At 42.6% G+C, this 20,717-nt stretch overlaps 1 protein-coding gene across 4 annotated transcripts in view; it reads right to left on the bottom strand.

Annotated features, from left to right (window-relative positions):
* Positions 1-19,751, bottom strand: part of GDA (guanine deaminase) — a 101,534-nt gene extending 81,783 nt beyond the window's left edge. For all 4 annotated transcript variants that reach the window (XM_032164287.2, XM_032164289.2, XM_032164288.2 and 1 more), the window contains exon 1: positions 19,454-19,751. In XM_032164287.2, the coding sequence (XP_032020178.1) occupies positions 19,454-19,576 (123 nt within the window). In that variant the 5' untranslated portion in view covers positions 19,577-19,751. The remainder of the gene's footprint in view (positions 1-19,453) is intronic.
* Between the last annotated feature and the right edge of the window lie 966 nt (positions 19,752-20,717).

The raw sequence follows: 20,717 nt of genomic DNA, 5'->3' as shown, positions 1-20,717 counted from the left end.
TCCTTAAATGTTTGCTAACTTGTAGCTCTTGCTGATTTGCTCATTGGAAAACAAAAGAAGAACTCTAAAATGCAAAGGTTATCAGGAGACATATATTTGAAATGGCTGGTAAGGAAATAGTAAGCAGCCCCATATCCATTTTACAAATGAGGGAGACAGGCCCACTGACAAAGGATACTGACTAGCCCATGATCACACAACTCTCTGAGTGATAGAATGCCTTTTATATAGCTCAGCGATCCCAGCTTGTGCCCAAATATATTTTTCACATTATTTAACTTGTAAAATCCACAAAAATCTAGTTGTGTGCTAAGAAAGATCTATACTGGTATGAAGACAGTTATGAGCTTTATTTTTCTCTTTGTCTATATATACCTTCACTGCTTCTTGCTGTATCTTTTATATAGAACTAGGAGGGCCATTTTTGCCAAGCAGGATTCTATCTTTAAAAGTAATATGCACAAGTGCCCCAGAAGCTACTGCACTTGGTTCATTCCAAGAGCTCAGGAATAATTATGTGTTTTCATAAGCACAGCATTCGTTAATCAAATCTGCGGGTCTAATTCAACTTTACTGCTGTATTTTTATGGCAACCAGAAAATGATCTTCTTTGTCATATCCCATAATATTAAAGGGGAAAAATCTTTATGCCCCATTGTGTTTGTTTAATTTACAAGTTGTCTCTCTTCATTGCATTTGGTCACTGGGACACAGATGTATGGAATACAGAGAACACCTCCTCCTGGACGCTTAGATACAGAGGACCATTATCTGTCCTCAGAGCTGAAGGATGCATTTAATTACATTTTTTTGTCTGTCATATATGGTGCAATTGAAAACTTTGCCTCAGTTTTCCTTCTGACACATTAATTACAAAACCATTCCCAGTTCCCCTGGAAAACCAAATGTTTTATAATTTCTAATTCTAGTGTGAGCTTATTAGCTTGTTTGTTATCAGATTGACTGCATAAAGGAAGTTGGATGATAACAGAAAAGCAAAATGTTGGTCCAGTTTGTTTCTGCCCAACAGAACTTCCAAGACTTTGTGCCTGCAATTTGAGAGAGCAATTCGAGAGTCGCACCAGGATATTTGGTCCACAGTTTGATTTACAAAGCCTACTTATAAAATTTATATGAACCTGCAAAGAAATTATAGTGGACATGGAGAAAGCATGCATTCAGAGTAGCCACATTAAGTTAGATCATGGCTCTATTTCCAAAAGAATAGATTTAAAAAATAAAATCCGAGTCCAGTAAGAAATATTTTGGGTGACTTGACACTCCCTCCCTCCTTGTTTATCTATGTCCTCTTCACAGTGGCTCAGAAATAGACTTGGCATTAGGTTTCACATGATCAGCATATTGTGAGCTTTATTTACTTAATTCAACAAGCCTAACTCCTGAAACTAATAAAAGAAACTCAGAACAAGCCCAGCTACTTGCCTTGCAAATTCCTCTCCTGTATAAAGATGCTAGCCATGCATCAATTACTAGTCAGCTTTCCCCCACTCCCCAAAACCAATATCTATTTCACCTGCTTCTAAAGCCCTGACATGAAACAATGTAATAGTGTCAATGAAAACTGCTTAAGAATTAGCAATTTGGCAGTCTTGGAAGGGGTTTAGAAAGTTTGCTAACAAATTACCAGAATCCCTTAGGAGTTTGCCTGGGCAAGACAAAAAGCCAAAAGCAAAAACAAACAACAAGCTTGTAACAGAGGCTGGTGACTATATCTTGAGGCTTTCATGTCCTCCCACATATCTGAATAGCAGTATAGCATTTAATTTATTCCATATGAGAGCTGTTAAACGTAGTCAGACCATGTGGATTATAAATCATAACTCTACCAGTAACCAGCTATGTGACCTTCAACAAGGCACTCAAACTGTTGGTGACACAGTTTCCTCATCTGAAAAATAGAGATAAATAATAGTTAATTTATAGGGTTGTTGCAATGATTAAATGAGTTAATATATGTAAAAGATTTAGAGCAGTGCCTGGCACATAGTAAGTGCTATACATTCTTCATTTGTTTGTTTGAAGACAGGGTCTCAGCACTTTGGGAGGCCAAGGTGGGTAGATCACTTAAAGCCAGGAGATTGAGATCACCCTGGCCAACATGGCAAAACCAACTCTACTAAAAATACAAAAATTAGCTGGGCGTGGTGGTGCATGCCTGTAATCCCAGCTACTTGGGTGGTTGAGACACAAGAATCATTTGAACCTGGAAGGAAGAGGTTGAAGTGAGCTGAGATCATATCACTGCACTCCAGCCTCAGCAACAGAGTGAGACTCTATCTCAAAAAAAAAAAAAAAAAAAAAAAGACAAGGTCTCAGTGTGTTGCCCAGTTTGGAGTGCAGTGGTGCAATCACAGTTCACTGCAGCTTCCTGGGCTCAAGCCGTACTCTACCTAAGCCTCCTGCGTAGCTGGGACCACAGGCACGCACCACTATGCCCAGCTCGTGTTTTTTTGTTTGTTTCGTACAGAGGGATCTCCCTGTGTTGCCCAGGCTGGTCTCAAACTCCCGGGCTCAAGTGATCCTCCTGCTTTGGCCTCCCTCCCAATCTGCTGGGATTACAGACACAAGCTACCTCACCCTGCCCAATCTTTTCCTTTTATTAGAAATAATCATTTCCTTATTTAGCCATTCCTCAAATATATGCTGAGCACATTCTATCTCCCAGGTGATGTACCCCAGCACTAGGGAATGATGTGAGTAACACTTAATCCCTGCTCTCAGGGAGCTGATAGCCTATGGCAGCAGCAACACTAGTAAAAATTTACTACTTCGATAGGTGCACATCTTCCTTTGGTCAGCAATTTTCTCAAAACCACTGTAACACTTTACTAAAATGCTAGGCTTTGATTGTTTTTCAACTACTTCTTGAGAGTTTCTGCATATATGACAAGGGCAAGATATTACACTGAGGTATTGATGCTGATGAGCAGCAAGGCTCACTGGCTGGTGAAGGGATACTGATTAGCACACCAGTGTGCTGCTCTGGAATACACACCTCCACAAAATTACAAATTATCTTCCAGGTTCATTTGTGAAAGTTATGCCTGTACATTCTGAGGGCCTGTGAGAGGCTGTATGCCAATCACACATTGCAGGCAGAGGCTGGGAGCAGAAACACCAGTGTTGGACAGAAAGTTGCTTAAGCTATGCTTCTTAGACCACTTTTTGCCATGTTCAGAAATGCAGCATTTCAACTGATAACAATTCAAGGAATCCTTTATTTCTTAAATGTATGCCCATCAAACTGCTAAGGGTTCAGGTAAATATATAAGAAGTTGTTACCGAAACACCACTGAGACAACGATTATCACCAAGGAAGAAGGCTTTAATCGGGTTCTGCAGCTGCGGAGATGGGAGATCCTCTCAAATCTATCTCCCTGATAGACTAAAATGAGGGGTTTATATAGCAGGGAAGAAAGGTATGAGAAAACAGGAACTCTAGAGGGGTTAAGGAAGCAATCATGATGAATGAGAGGCCTGGCATTTCATTGTCTGGATGCAGTATCTGGTTAGTTTCAGTTCTTTGATACTTTTGAGAGGCCTGGGGGTCATTTCCTAAACAAGGAACCCAAATAAAACAAATGTAAATTTCAGGCTTTAGACCAAAAGCGTCAATTTCTATGTTCATCCAAAAACAAACAAACAAAACAACAACAACAACAACAAAAACCTGTCTGTGGAACTATTGGGTCAGTTTCAAAATCATCTTTGCCTGTCAAGAATTTACTTTCTGGTAGAGAAAATAAAATTTACATGCCTATGAAAAATCGAGAACAATGCACAACGATATGTTTCTAAGCACCAAATTGACATTATGGACTGATCTATGAAAACGCTGAGAAAAAAGAAATTGGTGAGGACAGAATAACCCAGGTGTTTCTAGAGGAAATGATGAGTATGGTAAATATACGTGAGAAAACAGAGTAAGGGCATGAAGAGTGTGAACAAAAAGGTGGAGAAGTCAAAAGACATGAACAAATATAAATTGATACATAAGTTTATATTGGCACAATTACATTTTTAAGTTTTTTTACTGATAAATAATATATTACATATTTATAGGGTACATGTGATATTTGTCACATGCATAGAACGTGTAATGGGTATTTGATCCCTCATCTTGAGTATTCATTATTTCTATGTGTTGGGAACATTTCAAGTTCTGTCTTCTAGCTACTTTGAAATGTAGAATACATTGTTGATAACTTCTATCTAGCTGCCCTTGTACCCACTGACTAACCTCTCTTCATTCCCCCACCCCCACCCCACCCACACATCCTTCCCAGTCTCTGGTATCTAACATTCTGCTTTCTACCTCCATAGGATCAACTTTTTCAACTCCTGCATATGAGTGAGGACACTGGCGTAACTGTTAAATCATTTCCTTTCCAAATCTTGTTCTCTTATTGTCTTCTCACTTACTCTATCTGCTCAATGATTTGGCACTTTTGAAACATCCAATCCTGTCTAGATCACAGGGATAGATTTCCTTTTAATTGCAACTGAAATAAATCTAGCATAAATCTTATTTTTCTCCTTCCCACTTGATTGTTAGGACAGTGAAAAACAAATGATTATACAATCCTCCATTCATACATACAAAGGTTGTATGTGAGTCATCTATGTGTTGTTTTTCTCAACTAGATTAAATCTTCATTGTACAGTCATTCACCCAGAAGGGAAGAACAGAAGGAGGGGTAAGATTTTCTCTCTTCCCTTGGGGAAGAGGGGAAATCTTAAAATGCTTAACTAGGAACAAGCTGCATTTTTTGTTTTTTTTTGAGACAGAGTCTCGCTCTGTCACCCAGGCTGGAGTGCAATGGCATGATCTCAGCTCACTGCAACCTCCACCTCCCGGATTCGAGCAGTTCTCCCCGCTCAGCCTCCCAAGTAGCTGGGATTACAGGCACCCGCCATCACGCCCGGCTAATTTTTGTATTTTTAGTAGAGACGGGGTTTCACCATGTTGGCCAGGCTGGTCTTGAACTCCTGTTCTCAGATGCTCCGCCTACCTCGGCCTCCCAAAGTGCTGGGATTACAGGCATGAGACACCACGCCCAATCCAAATTGCATTTTAAATTTTATTTTTATTTTCTTTTTAGCCATTCCCTACACATACCTCACATACCAGCCGCATTTTTAAATAGAGAAAACATCTGCTTCTATTGTCTTACCTGGTTTTGTTTGTTTTCATTTCAAACAACCTCACGTTTATAGGAAAATAATGCCTTACTTGCTTGACGTTAATAAAATGAAGTGTTTCACTGCTGGTATCCTGTACTTCCAAACAAAAATACTGACTACCTACCAAGATTTCCAGTGACGCTGAAATGCTAGATTATATTTGAGATAAAATAGTAAAATGATTATTAAGAAGGCTGCAACTAACTATAAGCTCTGACACATATATTTGCCAATGCTTTGGCACCCTTTGAAATTAAATACTTGTAAATGGGCAACAGCAGCACGCTTTCTTAACTTTTGAAACATCCTTGGAAGGAAGTTATTCACCATACAATACAGGAAGGCTGGGGAAAATCATACAAATACAGGAATATGAGCACAAGTGAATTGTGATTCAGTAGATTGAATGTGCACTTAAGTCACCCGAAATTTAAAGATTCACAGAAACCTAAGCAAAGTATTTGAAGTCCAGAGGACAGCCAGAGCATTTTTTTTTTTGAGATGGAGTCTTGCTCTGTCGCCCAGGCTGGAGTGCAGTGGCTCGATCTTGGCTCACTGCAAGCTCCGCTCTGCCTCTTGGGTTCATGCCATTCTCCTGCCTCAGCCTCCCAAGTAGCTGGGACTACAGGCGCCCGCCACCACGCCCAGCTAATTTTTTTTTTTTTTTTTTTTTTGTATTTTTAGTAGAGACAGAGTTTCACCGTGTTAGCCAGGATGGTCTCGATCTCCTGACCTCATGATCTGCCTGACTCGGCCTCCCAAAGTGCTGGGATTACAGGCGTGAGCCACCGTGCCCAGCCCAGCCAGAGCATTTTTTCCTCAGAATGCTACAAATGCAAATGTTTGTATAAAAGTCCTCTGATAACTTAAGCAGTGGGAATAACAGGTACGTAACTTATTTGCATTTTATTGCTGTTGGAAGCAATTATTTTTCTCATATGATAAAACACTACACATTTTTTTTAATCTCAAAAGAGTTGTCTGTGATTACTATCTGCCATGTCCTTGTCTTCCACTCATTCCAAAACCTAACCCAAGCTGATTGCCACCCTCTCCCTGTGCTAAAATAAGCTTCCTAGGGTCAACAGTTACCTGAGGTTTCTAAAGCCACTGGAAATTTTTCCAGTGTTGTTCTTATGCCTCAGTAACATGACAGCCACCCTACTACCTTCATCTTGAAGTATTCCCATCTCTTGCCTTCTATGACAATACCCTCCCGTTGTCTTCCTCTGATATTTGGATTGTCCTCATCCTACTCATTCTCTTTAACTCTAAACTCAACAAGAGGAATTAGTCTAGTTCCTGTTGTCTTCTCAACCTTTACTCTACATTTTATATCACCCGTTCAGATATCTCCTCTGAGCTCCAGACCAGCAAGTCAACATCTGCTTCAAATCTCCATGTAGATGTCACAAAAGCATCTCAACTCAGCATGACCAAAGCAGACCTCTGGATCCACCCTCCCTGGCTGGACCTCTTCTTGTTTTCCCTATGTGAAAGTTAATCAACAAATGTGTCATTCTTGTCATACCCAACTAAAACAGAGAGGTCAGGGGTAAAAGCACTCAGGGAACAAAACATTGCTCCAAGAACGTAATTCTATGCAAGCCTGGCTGCTGAAACTGCCTCCTGCACCTGAAACAGTTTTATCTAATAGCTGCTGAAACAATCTCCTGTGACTTTAAGAATAGTTGGCTGGGCATGGTGGCTCACGCCTGTAATCCCAGCACTTTGGGAGGCCCACACAGGCGGATCACAAGGTCAGGAGATGGAGACCATCCTGGCTAATACAGTGAAACCCCATCTCTACTAAAAATACAAAAAATTAGCCAGGCATGGAGGCGGGCACGTGTAGTCCCAGCTACCGGGGAGGCTGAGGCAGGAGAATGGCGTGAACCCAGGAGGCGGAGCTTGCAGTGAGCTGAGATCGCGCCACTGCACTCCAGCCTGGGTGACAGAGCAAGACTCAGTCCAAAAAAAAAAAAAAAAGAATTTTACCTGTTACTGTCACTTACCAGTCAAAACTTGCCAGCTCCCTCAAACCTTACTAGTGCCAATGAACTTTCTCAAAGAGCAATATGTAACATTTCTCTTTTTTATAAAACTTCTAACTTTCTCTTTGTTCATGGGACATACTGAAGGCCAGTTGGTCTGTGCGCATGCCCCCCAAATTGCAATTTTTCTTCCCGAATAAAATGTTTTCATTTCAGAGATTTGTCTCTATATTTTATTTGACTTCAAAAACTCAGTGACAGCCACCACATCCATCCAGTTGTACAAGCCTAAAACCCAGGAAAGCTCTTCCCTCTCCTTCTGTATCCATTTGTCATCAAATCCCATTGATTTACCTCCTTCTCATCTCCCAGATCTCCCTGTTTCTCTCCATGTCTATTACCATCTACTTGTCTCTTTTGTGGTCCACTGCAGTCATTTTCTAACTCACCTCTTCCAGCAAGTCTTCCTCTGCTCCATTCTGCTCCTTACTCTGAAATTATTTTTAATATATTTTTTAAAAGTAAATCTGACCTACGTCAAGGCACGTTGGCTCACGCCTGTAATTCCAGCTTTGGGAGGCCGAGGCAGGTGGATCACAAAGTCAGGAGATCGAGACCATCCTGGCTAACACAGTGAAACCCCGTCTCTACTAAAAATACAAAAAATTAGCCGGGTGTGGTGGCGGGTGCCTGTAGGCCCAACTACTTGGGAGGCTGAGGCAGGAGAATGGCGTGAACCCGGGAGGCGGAGCTTGCAGTGAGCCGAGATAGCGCCGCTGCACTCCAGCCTGGGCAACAGAGCAAGACTCCGTCTCAAAAAAAAAAAAAATGTAAATCTGACCTATCTTCCTCTGACACCCTTCATAGGCTTTCCATTGCTCTTGGGCTAATGGGAATGACTATTGTTTCTCTCTGCCCTCATCTAGTTCCACCACCTCCTCCTCCTCCATTCTTTGCCACCTGGTTCCTGGTTCCTCCTCCCCTCTGGGTCTTTGCACAGGCCATTCCCCTCCCTCTCTCTGCCTAGTTAATTCCCATTTAACCTTCAGACTCAGCTCCAACATGACTTCTTTGGGGTTACATTCTTGAAGCATCTCCTCAAAATAAGCCAAGTCCTCTGATTTACATCTCCAGAGCGCTCTGCATTTTTTCCTTTTAGAAACTGTATACTGATCCATACTAATTTGATTATTGACTCCGAGTGCAAATAAGACAGGAACCGCACCTCTTTTGCTTACCATTTTATCCCTAAGACCTTGAGATCCTTGCTCTCCATCAGCTATTGTCAGCTCTCATGAGCTCCAAGCATAGTAACGCCACAAACCATTGAGCCCACGCTCTGCAGGATGGTGAGGAGGCACAAGTGTCCCCACTCATCTAGGAACCCAGAATGGCTTCTGTGTTTTGCATTTCCAAAAAGGGTTAAAGGGTACATGAGACCACTCTACACAGGCTAAAAGGAAACAATTTATAGGTTAAATAGCTCAGGAGAAAAACTCTGCAGCAGTGTGTGGAAGTAACATCTGCAGTAACATCACCAACGATGTTACTTCTTGTGTTGCACCTTCAAGCACATTGGCTACAACCATCTGAGAATGTTGATTAACTATTTCTTGTCTACTCTGTGCAGAGCATATACCCATTCTATTCATTCTTTCATTTAAAAGCATGCATTGAATGCTAGTTTTGCGCAAAAGCTCTGTGTAAAGTACTGTGATGGACAGGCGATGGATAACAAGAGCTATTGCTTATGGAGGGTCTACCATGTTCCAGGACTGTAAATTGTAAGTGGCATTTACAAGCAACATTTCAAGTAAATTACCATCTTATGAAAAAGCAAACACTTAATAAACCATAATACAAAACCAAAAGAAGCAAGCAGGCCTTTATAATCTACATTATTGCAGGTCGTTAACATAGTCAGAGTTAACGGCCTTTGAGAACTTCATGAGGTCTCAGAGTTCTAATTAAAATGTACTCTTCTAGGGTTCTTAATTACTCGCCAGGACATAAAACTAATTACAGCTCCCAGTAACCACATACATTGGCATCTAGATTAGAAAAAAACAGAGTTCTTATTCAAACAACTGGTTATTTGGAAGATAACCTGGTTATCCTGTGGTGAAAAAAATCCAAGCACCAGTTACTGAAGAAATATTCATCAGAGTGCCCACCATGTGTTAAGTGCTGTCAACACAAAGGTGATAAAGTTGTGAACCTGCCTTCAAGGTCAGGTTTTGGGGAGACTCATGAGATCAAGTTAGAGTTGTAAGGAGGCACTGAGTAGAGAGTAGGACACAGGCCAGGGGCGGTGGCTCACGCCTATAATACCAGCACTTTGGGAGGCCGAGGTGGGCAGATCACCTGAGGTCAGGAGTTTGAGTCTGGCCTGGCCAACATGGTGAAATCCTGTCTCTACTAAAAATAGAAAAAAAAAAAAAAATTAGTTTGGCGTAATGGCAAACACCTGTAGTCCCAGCTACTTGAGAGGCGGAGGGTGGAGAATTGCTTGAACTTGGGAAGCGGAGATTGCAGTGAGCCAAGATTGTACCACTGCACTCTGTCTGTGGAAGGAAGGCAGGAAGCTATGCCAGCAATGACCTCATTGAGGAGGTAACACCTAAATTTAGTCTTGAAATGTGTATCCATCCAGCGGATGGAAGGTGAAAAAGGAGCATGGACAAAGACAAAGACACAAAGGAATTTAACAACATGGAAGGTTGGGCAAACAGTCAGCAAGGCCAGGCCTGGGTTTATCACAGGGTTAGGCAATGGGAAACCATAAAAAGATTTTTTTTAACCAGCTGCTTTTTTAAACATGTGCATGAAATATTTATAGCAGCACTGCTGACAAATAGCCAAAGGGCAGAAACAACTCAAATGTCCATCAACTGATGAAAGGATAAACAAAATGTGGTATATCTACACAATGGAATATTATTCAGCCATAAAAAGGAATGAATTGTGACACATGCCACAACATGGATGAGCTTTAAAAACATTATGCTAAGTCTAAAAAGCCAGACACAAAAGGTCATGTATTATATGTGTCCATCTATCTGAAATATCCAGAATAGGCAAGTGGATAGAGAAAGCGGATTAGTGATTGTTGCAGAGAAGAAGAGAGGAAATAAGGAGTGACTGCTTAATGGGCAATGTGTTTCCCTTTGGGGTGATGAATATATATATATTTTTTTGTTTTGTTTTGTTTGAGACAGAGTCTCGTTCTGTTGCCCAGGCTGGAGTGCAGTGGCGCTATCTCGGCTCACTGCAAGCTCCACCTCCCGGGTTCCGGCCATTCTCCTGCCTCAGCTTCCGAGTAGCTAGGACTACAGGCACCCGCCACCATGCCCACCTAATTTCTTTTTGTATTTTTTTGTTTTTAGTAGAGACGGGGTTTTACCGTGTTGGCCAGGATGGTCTCGATCTCCTGACCTCGTGATCCACCCGCCTCGGCCTCCCAAAGTGCTGGGATTATAGGCGTGAGCCACCGCGCCCGGCCGATGAATATATTCTTGAACTAGATCATGGTCAGTGTGGTGGCAGTTGTACAACATTCTGAATACAATAAATGCCACTGAATCATATACTTTAAAATGGTGAATTTTATGTTATGCATCTTTTACTGCAATTAAGAAAAAGAATACAAATTTTAAAATAAAATAAACTGGTTTTACATTATAAAAGCAAAACAAAAATTTTAAAAACTAGCAATACAAAAATAAAAATTATCCTCCACAGCTCCAAATCTCCATTCCCAATCTACAAAAGTAATTATTTAAGTTTTTATTTTAATACCTTCTTCCAGAACTGTGTTTCGTAGATGAGTGTATAAGGGTGTGCATGTGTGAGGGTGGGGAAATGTATGATCTTATGATGCACTTTATTTTTCCATTTAAGCTTCTGGAGAATCTTGGAATTTTAAAATTCTTATATCATTATATGTAAGTTTAGAAGAACTCACTTTAAATTATAATTACCTTGTGATTGCTTTGGCCTTCAATTTTTTTTTAAACTCATGAATCAATGGGCTGTAAATAAACTCATTGACACAGTTGGGTTTTAAGGTGGGGTTTGCTGACAAAGGTTTGTTCTATCAAACTCATTTTTTTTCTTTTTTTCTTTTTTTCTTTTTTTGAGACAGAGTCTCGTTCTGTCACCCAGGCTGGAGTGCAGTGGCACAATTTTGGCTCACTGCAACCTCCACCTCCTGGGTTCAAGCAGCTCCCCCCCATCAGCCTCCCGAGTAGCTGGGATTACAGGCACCTGCCATCATGCCTGGCTAATTTTTGTATTTTTAGTAGAGACGGGGTTTCACCACGTTGGCCAGGCTGGTGTTGAACTCCTGAGCTCGTGATCTGCCTGCCTCGTTTTTGTATTACACATCACATTCAACACACTTTACTGACCACCTACTTTGTGCTAAAACAACATGACAATGTTGAAGGGGCCTTAAGGACAATAGAGTTTTGGCCCTCTCCATGACAGAAGACAGCAGGGTCTCCTGGAGAGCACGGACCTTGGACATCAGAGAGGCATAGCTCTGAGTCTTGCCTTTGCCACTTATTTGCTGTGACTGCAGCCAAGTAACTCTCTGAGCCTCCGTTTCCTCATTTGTAAAGTAGAGATGATGATGATGATGATGGTGTCCTTACCTTGTCTCAAGGTTGTTGATTTGTAAGGGATTTGGCAGAGTGTCTGAAATACAGTATGACTTAGTAAGGGTTACCTTTTCTCCAGTTCACCTCTCTTTTTCCAAAAACTTTTAAATCATTTCAGTGAGTGAGAACATTCTGTAAAGCTAAGTATACTCAAAGGCAAATTGGAATAACTACTTCAGAGAAAGAAAAATAATAACAACACACTATCTCACTTGCCTCCCAACTCTATCAAGGTGCTATTAATCCACATTTTTTTTTTTTTTTGGAGACAGAGTTTCGCTCTTGTTGCCCAGACTGGAGTGCAGTGGCATGATCTCAGCTCACTGCAAGCTCTGCCTCCCGGGTTCAAGGGATTCTCCTGCCTCAGCCTCCCGAGTAGCTGGGACTATAGGCGCCTGCCACCACATCCAGCTAATTTTTTGTATTTTTAGTAGAGACGGGGTTTCACCATGTTAGCCAGGATGATCTCGATCTCCTGACCTCCTAATGCACCCACCTCGGCCTCCCAAAGTGCTAGGATTACAGGTGTGGGCCACTGCGCTCGGCCTTAATCCACATTTTTAAATGAGGATGCTGAGGCTCAGCTATGTCAGAAAATTTGTCCAAGTAAGTAGCAGAGTTTTGATTTGAATTCACATAATCTGACTCTAGAAACCATGTTCTTAACTACCTGTAAAATACTGATTTGAAATATATGAAAAATTTTATGGAAGAACAGAGGAAGGGGCAATTTATTTCAACTTGGGAATGGTGGTCAAAAAGCCTTTGTGAAAAAGAGAAGATCAGAGCTGGGCCTTAAAGGAAGAGCAAGATTTCATTTTGATAGAAGTAAAATGGAAATGGGGATATAAAAAGGAGGACTATTCCAGGCAGAGAAATTGGTGCCAACAATGTGGAGGCATAAAAGGACATGATGTGCTGCAAAACAGGGAGAAATTTGCATGGATAGACATCCCTTGGCTCATGGATACAATATGGTGTAAACCAGTCATGGTAATCCTATTCCCACTTGCCAGACAGAGAAATGAAGCAACAGAAAGAATTAGAGAATAGGTTGGGGCCAAATAATGTCATGCCTAGAACATCTTCCAGGACATTTGAACCTTAGAGGCAATAGTGAGCCATAGATGGTTATAGAAGAGTAGATACATGATACTACCCATGTCAGTAATGTGGGGGAAATATTAGAATGAGAGAAAACAGTTAAGGGTCTCCTGTTATATTTTAGTTCAGAGACACTAAAGGGTAGATGGGGGCAATGGAAGTGAATATGCACACAGATATCCCACAGGAAAATTGGCTGGGCTTGACTGTTGATACGGGTGCCCGGAAAGGCCAATAAGGAGAAGGAGAAGGCAGTTATTCTTGTAAAGTGTAAAATATTGTTCATTGAAAAGCAGTGTAGTAATGAGGGTGCATTGGGCTGCAATGAACAGTACCCAACTAACAGAGATTTAGACAATAAAGACATTTCATATCTCACAAGTCTGGGCTGGGTATGGTGGCTCACGCCTTTAATCCCAACACTTTGGGAGGCCAAGGTGGGTGGATCACCTGAGGTCAGGAGTTCAAGACCAGCCTGACCAACATGGTGAAACCCCATCTCTACTAAAAATACAAAAAATTAGCTGGGCATGGTGGTGAGCACCTGTAATCCCACCTACTTGGGAGGCTGACGCAGGAGAATCGCTTGAACCCAGGAGGCAGATGTTGCAGTGAGCTAAGATCGTGCCACTGCACCCCAGCCTAGGCAACAAGAGTGAAACTCCATCTCAAAAAAAAAGGAAGTCTAGAAGTCTGATGGTAGACAGTTCCAGGGGTAGGGGTAGTTCAACTGCTCAGTGATGTTAGAGAATGGGCTGGTGTCTCTGAAATCCCCTTAATCTTTTCCTCACAGTCTCACATGGTGGCAGCAGCAGTTCCAAGTATCTTTTCTTCATATGAGAGTATCCAAAAAAGGCAGGGCTTCTCTTCCCACATCCTAGAAGCTCCTGAGCAAACTTCCTGTATGTCAGAATGTTATCACTAGCCACCCTCAGCTACCAGGAAGCTGGAAGAATAAGTATCTGGTAAATGGAGAAAGGATTACCATGACTGGCTTACACCATGATGTATCCACAGGCTGAGTCTATCATGGACTGATCAAATTCAGGTGTTAATAAGGAAAAAGAGGTCATGACTGCTGAGTGGGTAACCAACAGTGTTTGCCATGAGCATTTTGAACAAGCAATCAGCCTTCTAGAAAATGGGAATTTGCAAGATGATCTTGTAATAATTGGGAGTGAAAGCATCTTTCTGATGAAAGACAAGCTCCTATTCAGCAGCCTCAGAAGGGAGGGATTAGCCCAATTTCCTTTCTCAGGACCAACAGCATATTTTGAGTTGCTGAGCCTGGCAGAAGTGGAGGAAAGGATGATACACAATCACTAGGATTTGTGATTCAGACTGAGAGAACTTCTGGTAAAGTAGCCTCAGGTGAGAAAGAACTCTTTCTCCTCCCAGCAGTCTTCAGAACTGAAGAACAGTGGGTCACTCTTTTCACCAGGGCTATATAATCCTCTTTTGCATGTTCCAGTCCTAAAAGGTCCAATTCAACTACTACTTCTTTCAAGAAGCTTTTCCTATCACTGGTCAACTTGTGCCCCACTGTACTATTTACACACATTTACATACATTTTGCGATCACTCTTGATGCACTTGCCTTCCAACCTTACATATGTAAGCTATCATCAAATCCAGTCAACTTGATCTAAATAGCTACTGATTCTATCCACCTCTCCATCTTCATTACTGACAATAACTGCTGAAGTCTAATGGACATGTACTACATGCCAGGCATTATTCTATATATTTTACACTTATTAATCCATTTTATCCTTTCAACAACCCTACTAGGTAGACCATAGTAATTATTTTATGCATAAAGAAATTTGGAGATACAAATGGTAAGGAACTTGATCAAATTCACACAGGTAATAAGTGATAGAGGTACTCTTAGGAGTTCACATCTCAATTGATAACTACACTGCCTCTCTCATCTAAACCACATTCCATTTTACCTAAATACTGCAACAGGCTCCTATCTGACCTCCTTGCCTGCACTCAACTTCTCTTCAATGCATTTATCTTGAAGTTAGAATGACCTTTATAACCACAAAATATAATCATGACACAATCCCACCATCCCTGATGCCCTCCATAACATAGCCCTGCCTACCTGTCCTGCCTTATCCTGTGTTAGCCTTCTCCTCAACCTTTGGACTCTAACTACCTTGACTGTTTCATTCCTTCCTACCCCAGGACCTTTGCACAGGCAGTCACAGGCAGTTCTCTCAACCTAGAAGGCTCTTCTTTACTTCCAATCCTGTCCACCTTACCTATTGGTATGGTTTGGATGTGCCTCCATCCAAATCTCATCTTGAATTGTACTCCCCTAATTCCTATGTGTTGTGGGAGGAACCCAGTGGGAGAGAACTTGAATCATGGGGGCAGTTTCCCCCATACTGTTCTCATGGTAGTGAATAAGTCTCACGAGATCTGATGGGTTTATCAGGAGTTTCTGCTTTTTCATCTTCCTCATTCTCTCCTGCCGCCGCCAGGTAAGAAGTGTCTTTCACCTCCTGCCATGATTCTGAGGCTCCCCGATCATGTGGAACTGTAAGTCCAATTAAACCTCTTTTTCTTCCTAGTCTTGGGTTGTTTTTGTCAGCAATGTGAAAATTGACTAATATACCTACTTAACTTCGCATTGTTCACATCGCAATGTTGATGTCACTTCACGCTAGGGAAAGCCTTCCCCTAACTAGTTCAAGTTCTGATAGGTCATGGCAGATTCTGTTAATTTATTACCAGATCATCAGCCTCAAGAGGGCAGGGCAGTATTTGCATACTTTGTTCATCAATTTATCTCCAGCAATAACCCCAGTGTTTGGCTCAGGAATGAGTCCACCTTTATTACAGCTACAAGTCTTAGCTCCCTTGCCAAAGTGCAGATTCTTTGAGGTCCAGGACTGTGCCCTAGAGAAGCAGTCAGCTACAGTAAAGAGAACGTGGCCTTTGCCCCATACTAATTCAAAATCCAGCTACACCACCACCGTATCTGAATGAATGACTTCTCAAGTCTCAACTTCCTCATCTGTTAGTGGAAATAATGACATTGTCAAGTCTAAAAGAGATACTAAAGATAGCTTGCTAGTGAATCTAGCACCAAATGCTTCTTGATCTTTCTTCCGGGGTGCATCTTTGGGTCCCAGGGGATCAATGACATAAGCAGTGAGAATAAAAAGCTAAGGTTCTGCGACCACCCCATACAGTTCATCACAGGCCGTGGCTTCCTTCTCTACCTCTTGGCATGTCACCATGTGAAAACATGCAAAATGTCACAGTGAGCAAGAGGTTAAGGATTTGCTAGGAGGCAAAGGGAATAGAATGAACATGGTACATGTTAAGTATCCACTAAGTGCCAGGCATTTTCATACATTATCTCATTTAATAAATAGCAAAAGGAAATCTGACTGTACAAATGAGGAAATGGAGGCTCGGGCAGGTTAGGTCTCACCTGTGGTCTCAGCACAGGTAAGTGGTAGAGACTCTGACCTGAACCCAAGTCTCTATTTCTCCACTGGACTTGCTCCTGCCACCCCAGGGCACAACCTCAAAATGAATCTCTTCCTCACTCTTGTTTCTGGGTAAGTGTGCATTAAAAGGCCCAAGGCATGTTTATGCATCTTTACTGTCAACCTGACCCTGATGTATGTGGGAAGAATCAGGCAACTTAGTAATATTTGAGCATGCAATATCTCAAGATTAAATATTTGCAAATGAATTAAACATGTTAGAGTCTATATTCTTAAAAGCTACATGCTACTTGAGCAGAAAGTATAACTCTGTATTTTGCTTTATATCAAAAAGTTGGCTAGATAATTTCTTTTAATTAACCTGCTTTTGAATGAGCTTTAACTTGATGCATTAAGAGCAGTTAGTCATTAGCATTCTCTGGGCCTAAATGAAGTTATACAAAATAAGGAATAAAGTTTAAAAGCGAGACCAGAAGAACAGAGTGAGCTCTGTGCCCTCTCGCTGAGATGCTACCCCAGATCTGAACTTGCAATGGAGAAATAAGCTCCTGATACTTCACACAACCTGTCCCATCACAGAAACTATGTGCTACAGTTACTCAAAATGTAATCCACCTGCTACTATAATCCACCCGCTACCTGCATCTGAATCTCCTGGGATGCTTGTTGGAATGCCACTTCCTGGGGCCTACTCCAGGTCTATAGATTCAGAGTATCTGAGGATGATGCCCAGAAATCAGCATATTATCAAGCACCCCCAGATATTTCTGATTCATTGCAAGGTTTGAGCTCCTAAAAATTTAGGAGTAAAAATTTACAGATCACTGGCTGGTGTGGTGGCTCACGCTTATAATCCCAGCACTTTGGGAGGCTGAGGCAGGTGGATCACGAGGTCAGGAGATCGAGACCATCCTGTTAACACACTGAAACCCCAACTCTACTAAAAATACAAAAAAAATTAGCCGGGCATGGTGGCGCCTGTAGTCCCAGCTACTCGGGAGGCTGAGGCAGGAGATTGGCGTAAACCTGGGAGGCAGAGCTTGCAGTGAGCCAAGATCAAGCCACTACACTCCAGCCTGGGTGACAGAGTGAGACTCCATCTCGAAAAAAAAAAATTACAGATCATAATAATTCAACATATTTCTGTATTCCAAAGGGGTATTATGATCTTTTTCGAACCTTGAAATATTTAAATAAATAATATATTTATCCCAGCAACTCTAAAAGTAAGATATTCTCCGTTTCGAAATGGGAGATGTCAAGTTTTGAAATATGTATGGCATGCCCTCTCTTTAAACACAGCCAGGTATCAACTGCCTTGCACCTAGGAGGAGAGGAGAGCAACAGTTAGCAATCCACTGGTTCAGGAGCTGTATACCATACATTCCAGCCACTGACTAACTCACCTTTGTATTTGATTCCTAAGTAATTTCGTCTTGTGGGGGAAGGGCACGTTTTCTAAATTTATAACTTCAGTATGATTTTTAGTTAGGAATAGACTCCCTGACTCAACTACTAATAGCGTGTTCGGGAAACTCTTTTATTTTTCTTCTGTACAAGCACCAGAAAAGGTATTTTTATTACTTCCTTTTCTTATTCCTCTCCACTGGTAAAGCCAGTTGCCTGCTACCCTACCAATTAAAATTCTGGATATGGGAAATTAATTTTTAAAAAAGAAACCCAAGAGTTGAACAGCTTCTTGTGATTAAAATAACACCTCTAATCTTCCACCAGTTTAGCAATCTCCATTCCTTTGCTTCCTGGGACTTGCCCCAAACCTGAGTTCCCTGAAACTTGAGGACCAAGTCCCCAAGCATGGGTTCATCAGTCTCAGGGTTTACCAGAATCTCCCTGGGAGAGCTCTGAGAGTTTTATCACCTTGGAAACACAACAGCAGGCTCCCTGAACGTGCATAGAAAGAGTATTTTTTAAAGCACCATGAGAAAACAGGGTTCAGTTACCCCCAAATGTAAGAGTCACGATTCAAAACTGTCACCGACTCGGTAGCATCTTAGTCAAGAACAGTATCTTCAACTTGACAAATCACAAGTATGTGTACTTTTGCTAACCAAACCAGTAGTTGGAAAACAGCTCAAAAAATCCCATCTCCATATTTATTTTATCATTTTTTCTCTTCTAAAAAATGGAATGGCTTCACTTATCAAACTTGCCAGGCCATGGCTGATATAGTCACTATATGTGTGTATGGAACAGTAAATATTAGACATCAAGTTACCTGTGTCATTTGTAGAAATCCTGATTTTGGAAAAGAAAGTGTAAAAGATACATTCAAAGAAGACATTTTGAACCTTAAAATGGAACTGCTTGCTTTGATGCAAATGGCTATGGTGTGTGTGTGTGTGTGTGTGTGTGTGTGTGTCTACGCGTGTGTGTATGAGAGAGAGAGGAAGGAAAAGAGATGGATGAATTATTTCTTTCGGACTATCCCTTCTAGTATTACAAGTTGTGGAACCTGCATTGTTAGTATATTATCTCTGTTGAATGATAGGGTGAATGTAATCAGTTCTATTTATTCTATGTTCTGGACACGCTAAACAACATCAATCAAATGACCCCCTCCTCTTATTTCTTTCACAATAAATTCAACCACATTTATGGAGAGCCTCCTGTGCCAGGCACAGTGCTAGGTGTTGGAAACAAAGATGATTGAAGCAAGATTGAAGATTATTGCTGGTATCTTAGGATTGGAACGGGGGGCGGGGGAGCGGGGGGTGACATCCTTGCTCCCGGCTCTACCGCAGCCCGGACTGCTGTCGAGCCAGTTGTGGCGTTAGCACACCACTGCTCCCGACTTCTGGGAACTCCCCAGCCAGCCCACGAACCTAGCGCCAGGGTTCTCTCTGCGTTGCCCAAGAGCCAAAGACTCAAGTTCAACTCCGGAGCCGCGGCGCTCCCTGCGCACCGAGCTAACGCCGGGCTACGCGAAGCACCGCACCAGGTTCCTTGCACCTATCCTCCCGCCCGTCGGAGTGCGCTCGACCCTGCGCCTGCTTACTTTGCCGCTGTCGCTCACGCCGAGGAGGTGATCCCGCAGCACCTCCATGGGGCAGGTCCAGGTGGAGTGGACGAACGTCCCTCGGAAGATGTGCGCCAGGGGCGGCATCTGAGCGGCACACATGTCAGCGGCGGAGCGCAGCGCGGGTCCGCGGGTCGAGGAGGGCGCACGCGGCGGAGGCGCAGCGGGACTATCTGCAGCTGCGGGCGGCTGCCGGGCGGACACCGGCTCCGGCCTTGTCCTGCCCCCGCTTACCCGGGCGGTTGCCAGTACCCTGCAGGCCGCGCCCAGGGGCTGGCTCCCTACCTCCTCAATGCCAATAGGATTTTTCTCCCGCGAGTTGGCTCCGCGCTCCCGTGGGGTGTGGTCTTTCTCCCCACCCTTGCGTTAGTTTTGGTTGTGTTAACTCTTTCAGTTATCAAGATCGACCACAGCTGAGGCTCAGAAGATCAGCTTCCTCCACCTTCTATGAGTTGTGTCAGCCTGGCTCCTCTGACCCTTCAACTCCTAGGATCACTTCTTCAACCTGTAGCACCCAGGTCCTGTACTTGCATTAGTTCAGGCACAGGTGAAAGGTCAGCTGGGGCTGCCTACCTTATGACCAGTTTCATTTTTAGTTTATGTAGACTGCAGAATTAGTATTGGTCCTCACCTGGATGGTTCTGGAAGCATGTCTTACAGAGCCTCTCTGGGGACCCCTAAACTGGGTGTCATTGTGGACCCCAAGTTTCCTCTCTTCACCTTGAGGCTAATGTTTTTGGTTCTTGTGTTTGTCCACGAACAATTCCAATACCAATTTTTCTCGTGTAAAATGAATGAATCTCTTTTATTTACTTCCAGTTGTACAAGGGGAGAAAATTAAGTTCTCAAGTCAAATAGGCAGCAATGGTACCATGGGTGCTGAATTGGGAATCAAGAGACTGTGGACAAGACACGTGGGCCTCGGTGTCCTTATCGTCCCCACTTATGAAAATGGAGCTTGGACTGGGTCATAACTAGGGTCAGCGTTCCCACCCTACACAATGACCACAGGGTCCTTCACTAAGTTCCTCCATGAAACCCAGCTGGCTTCCATTCAGGGCCCTCTAACGTGCTGTTCCTTCTGCCCCTAATGCCTCTCGTGGCGCTTTACTTGGCAGCTCTTCTCACCACTGATTTGTCTCAAATGTGAGGCTCTTTGGAGTCACCTTTCCTGACCACCAAGTGGCACCGGACTCCCAGCAGTTTCTACTCCACTAATCCATCTTGTTTCTGCCATTGCATT

Source organism: Hylobates moloch, unplaced genomic scaffold (genome assembly GCF_009828535.3).
Source record: "Hylobates moloch isolate HMO894 unplaced genomic scaffold, HMol_V3 SCAFFOLD_10, whole genome shotgun sequence".
NCBI lineage: Eukaryota > Metazoa > Chordata > Mammalia > Primates > Hylobatidae > Hylobates > Hylobates moloch.
This window is presented reverse-complemented; position numbering and strand designations above follow the sequence as displayed.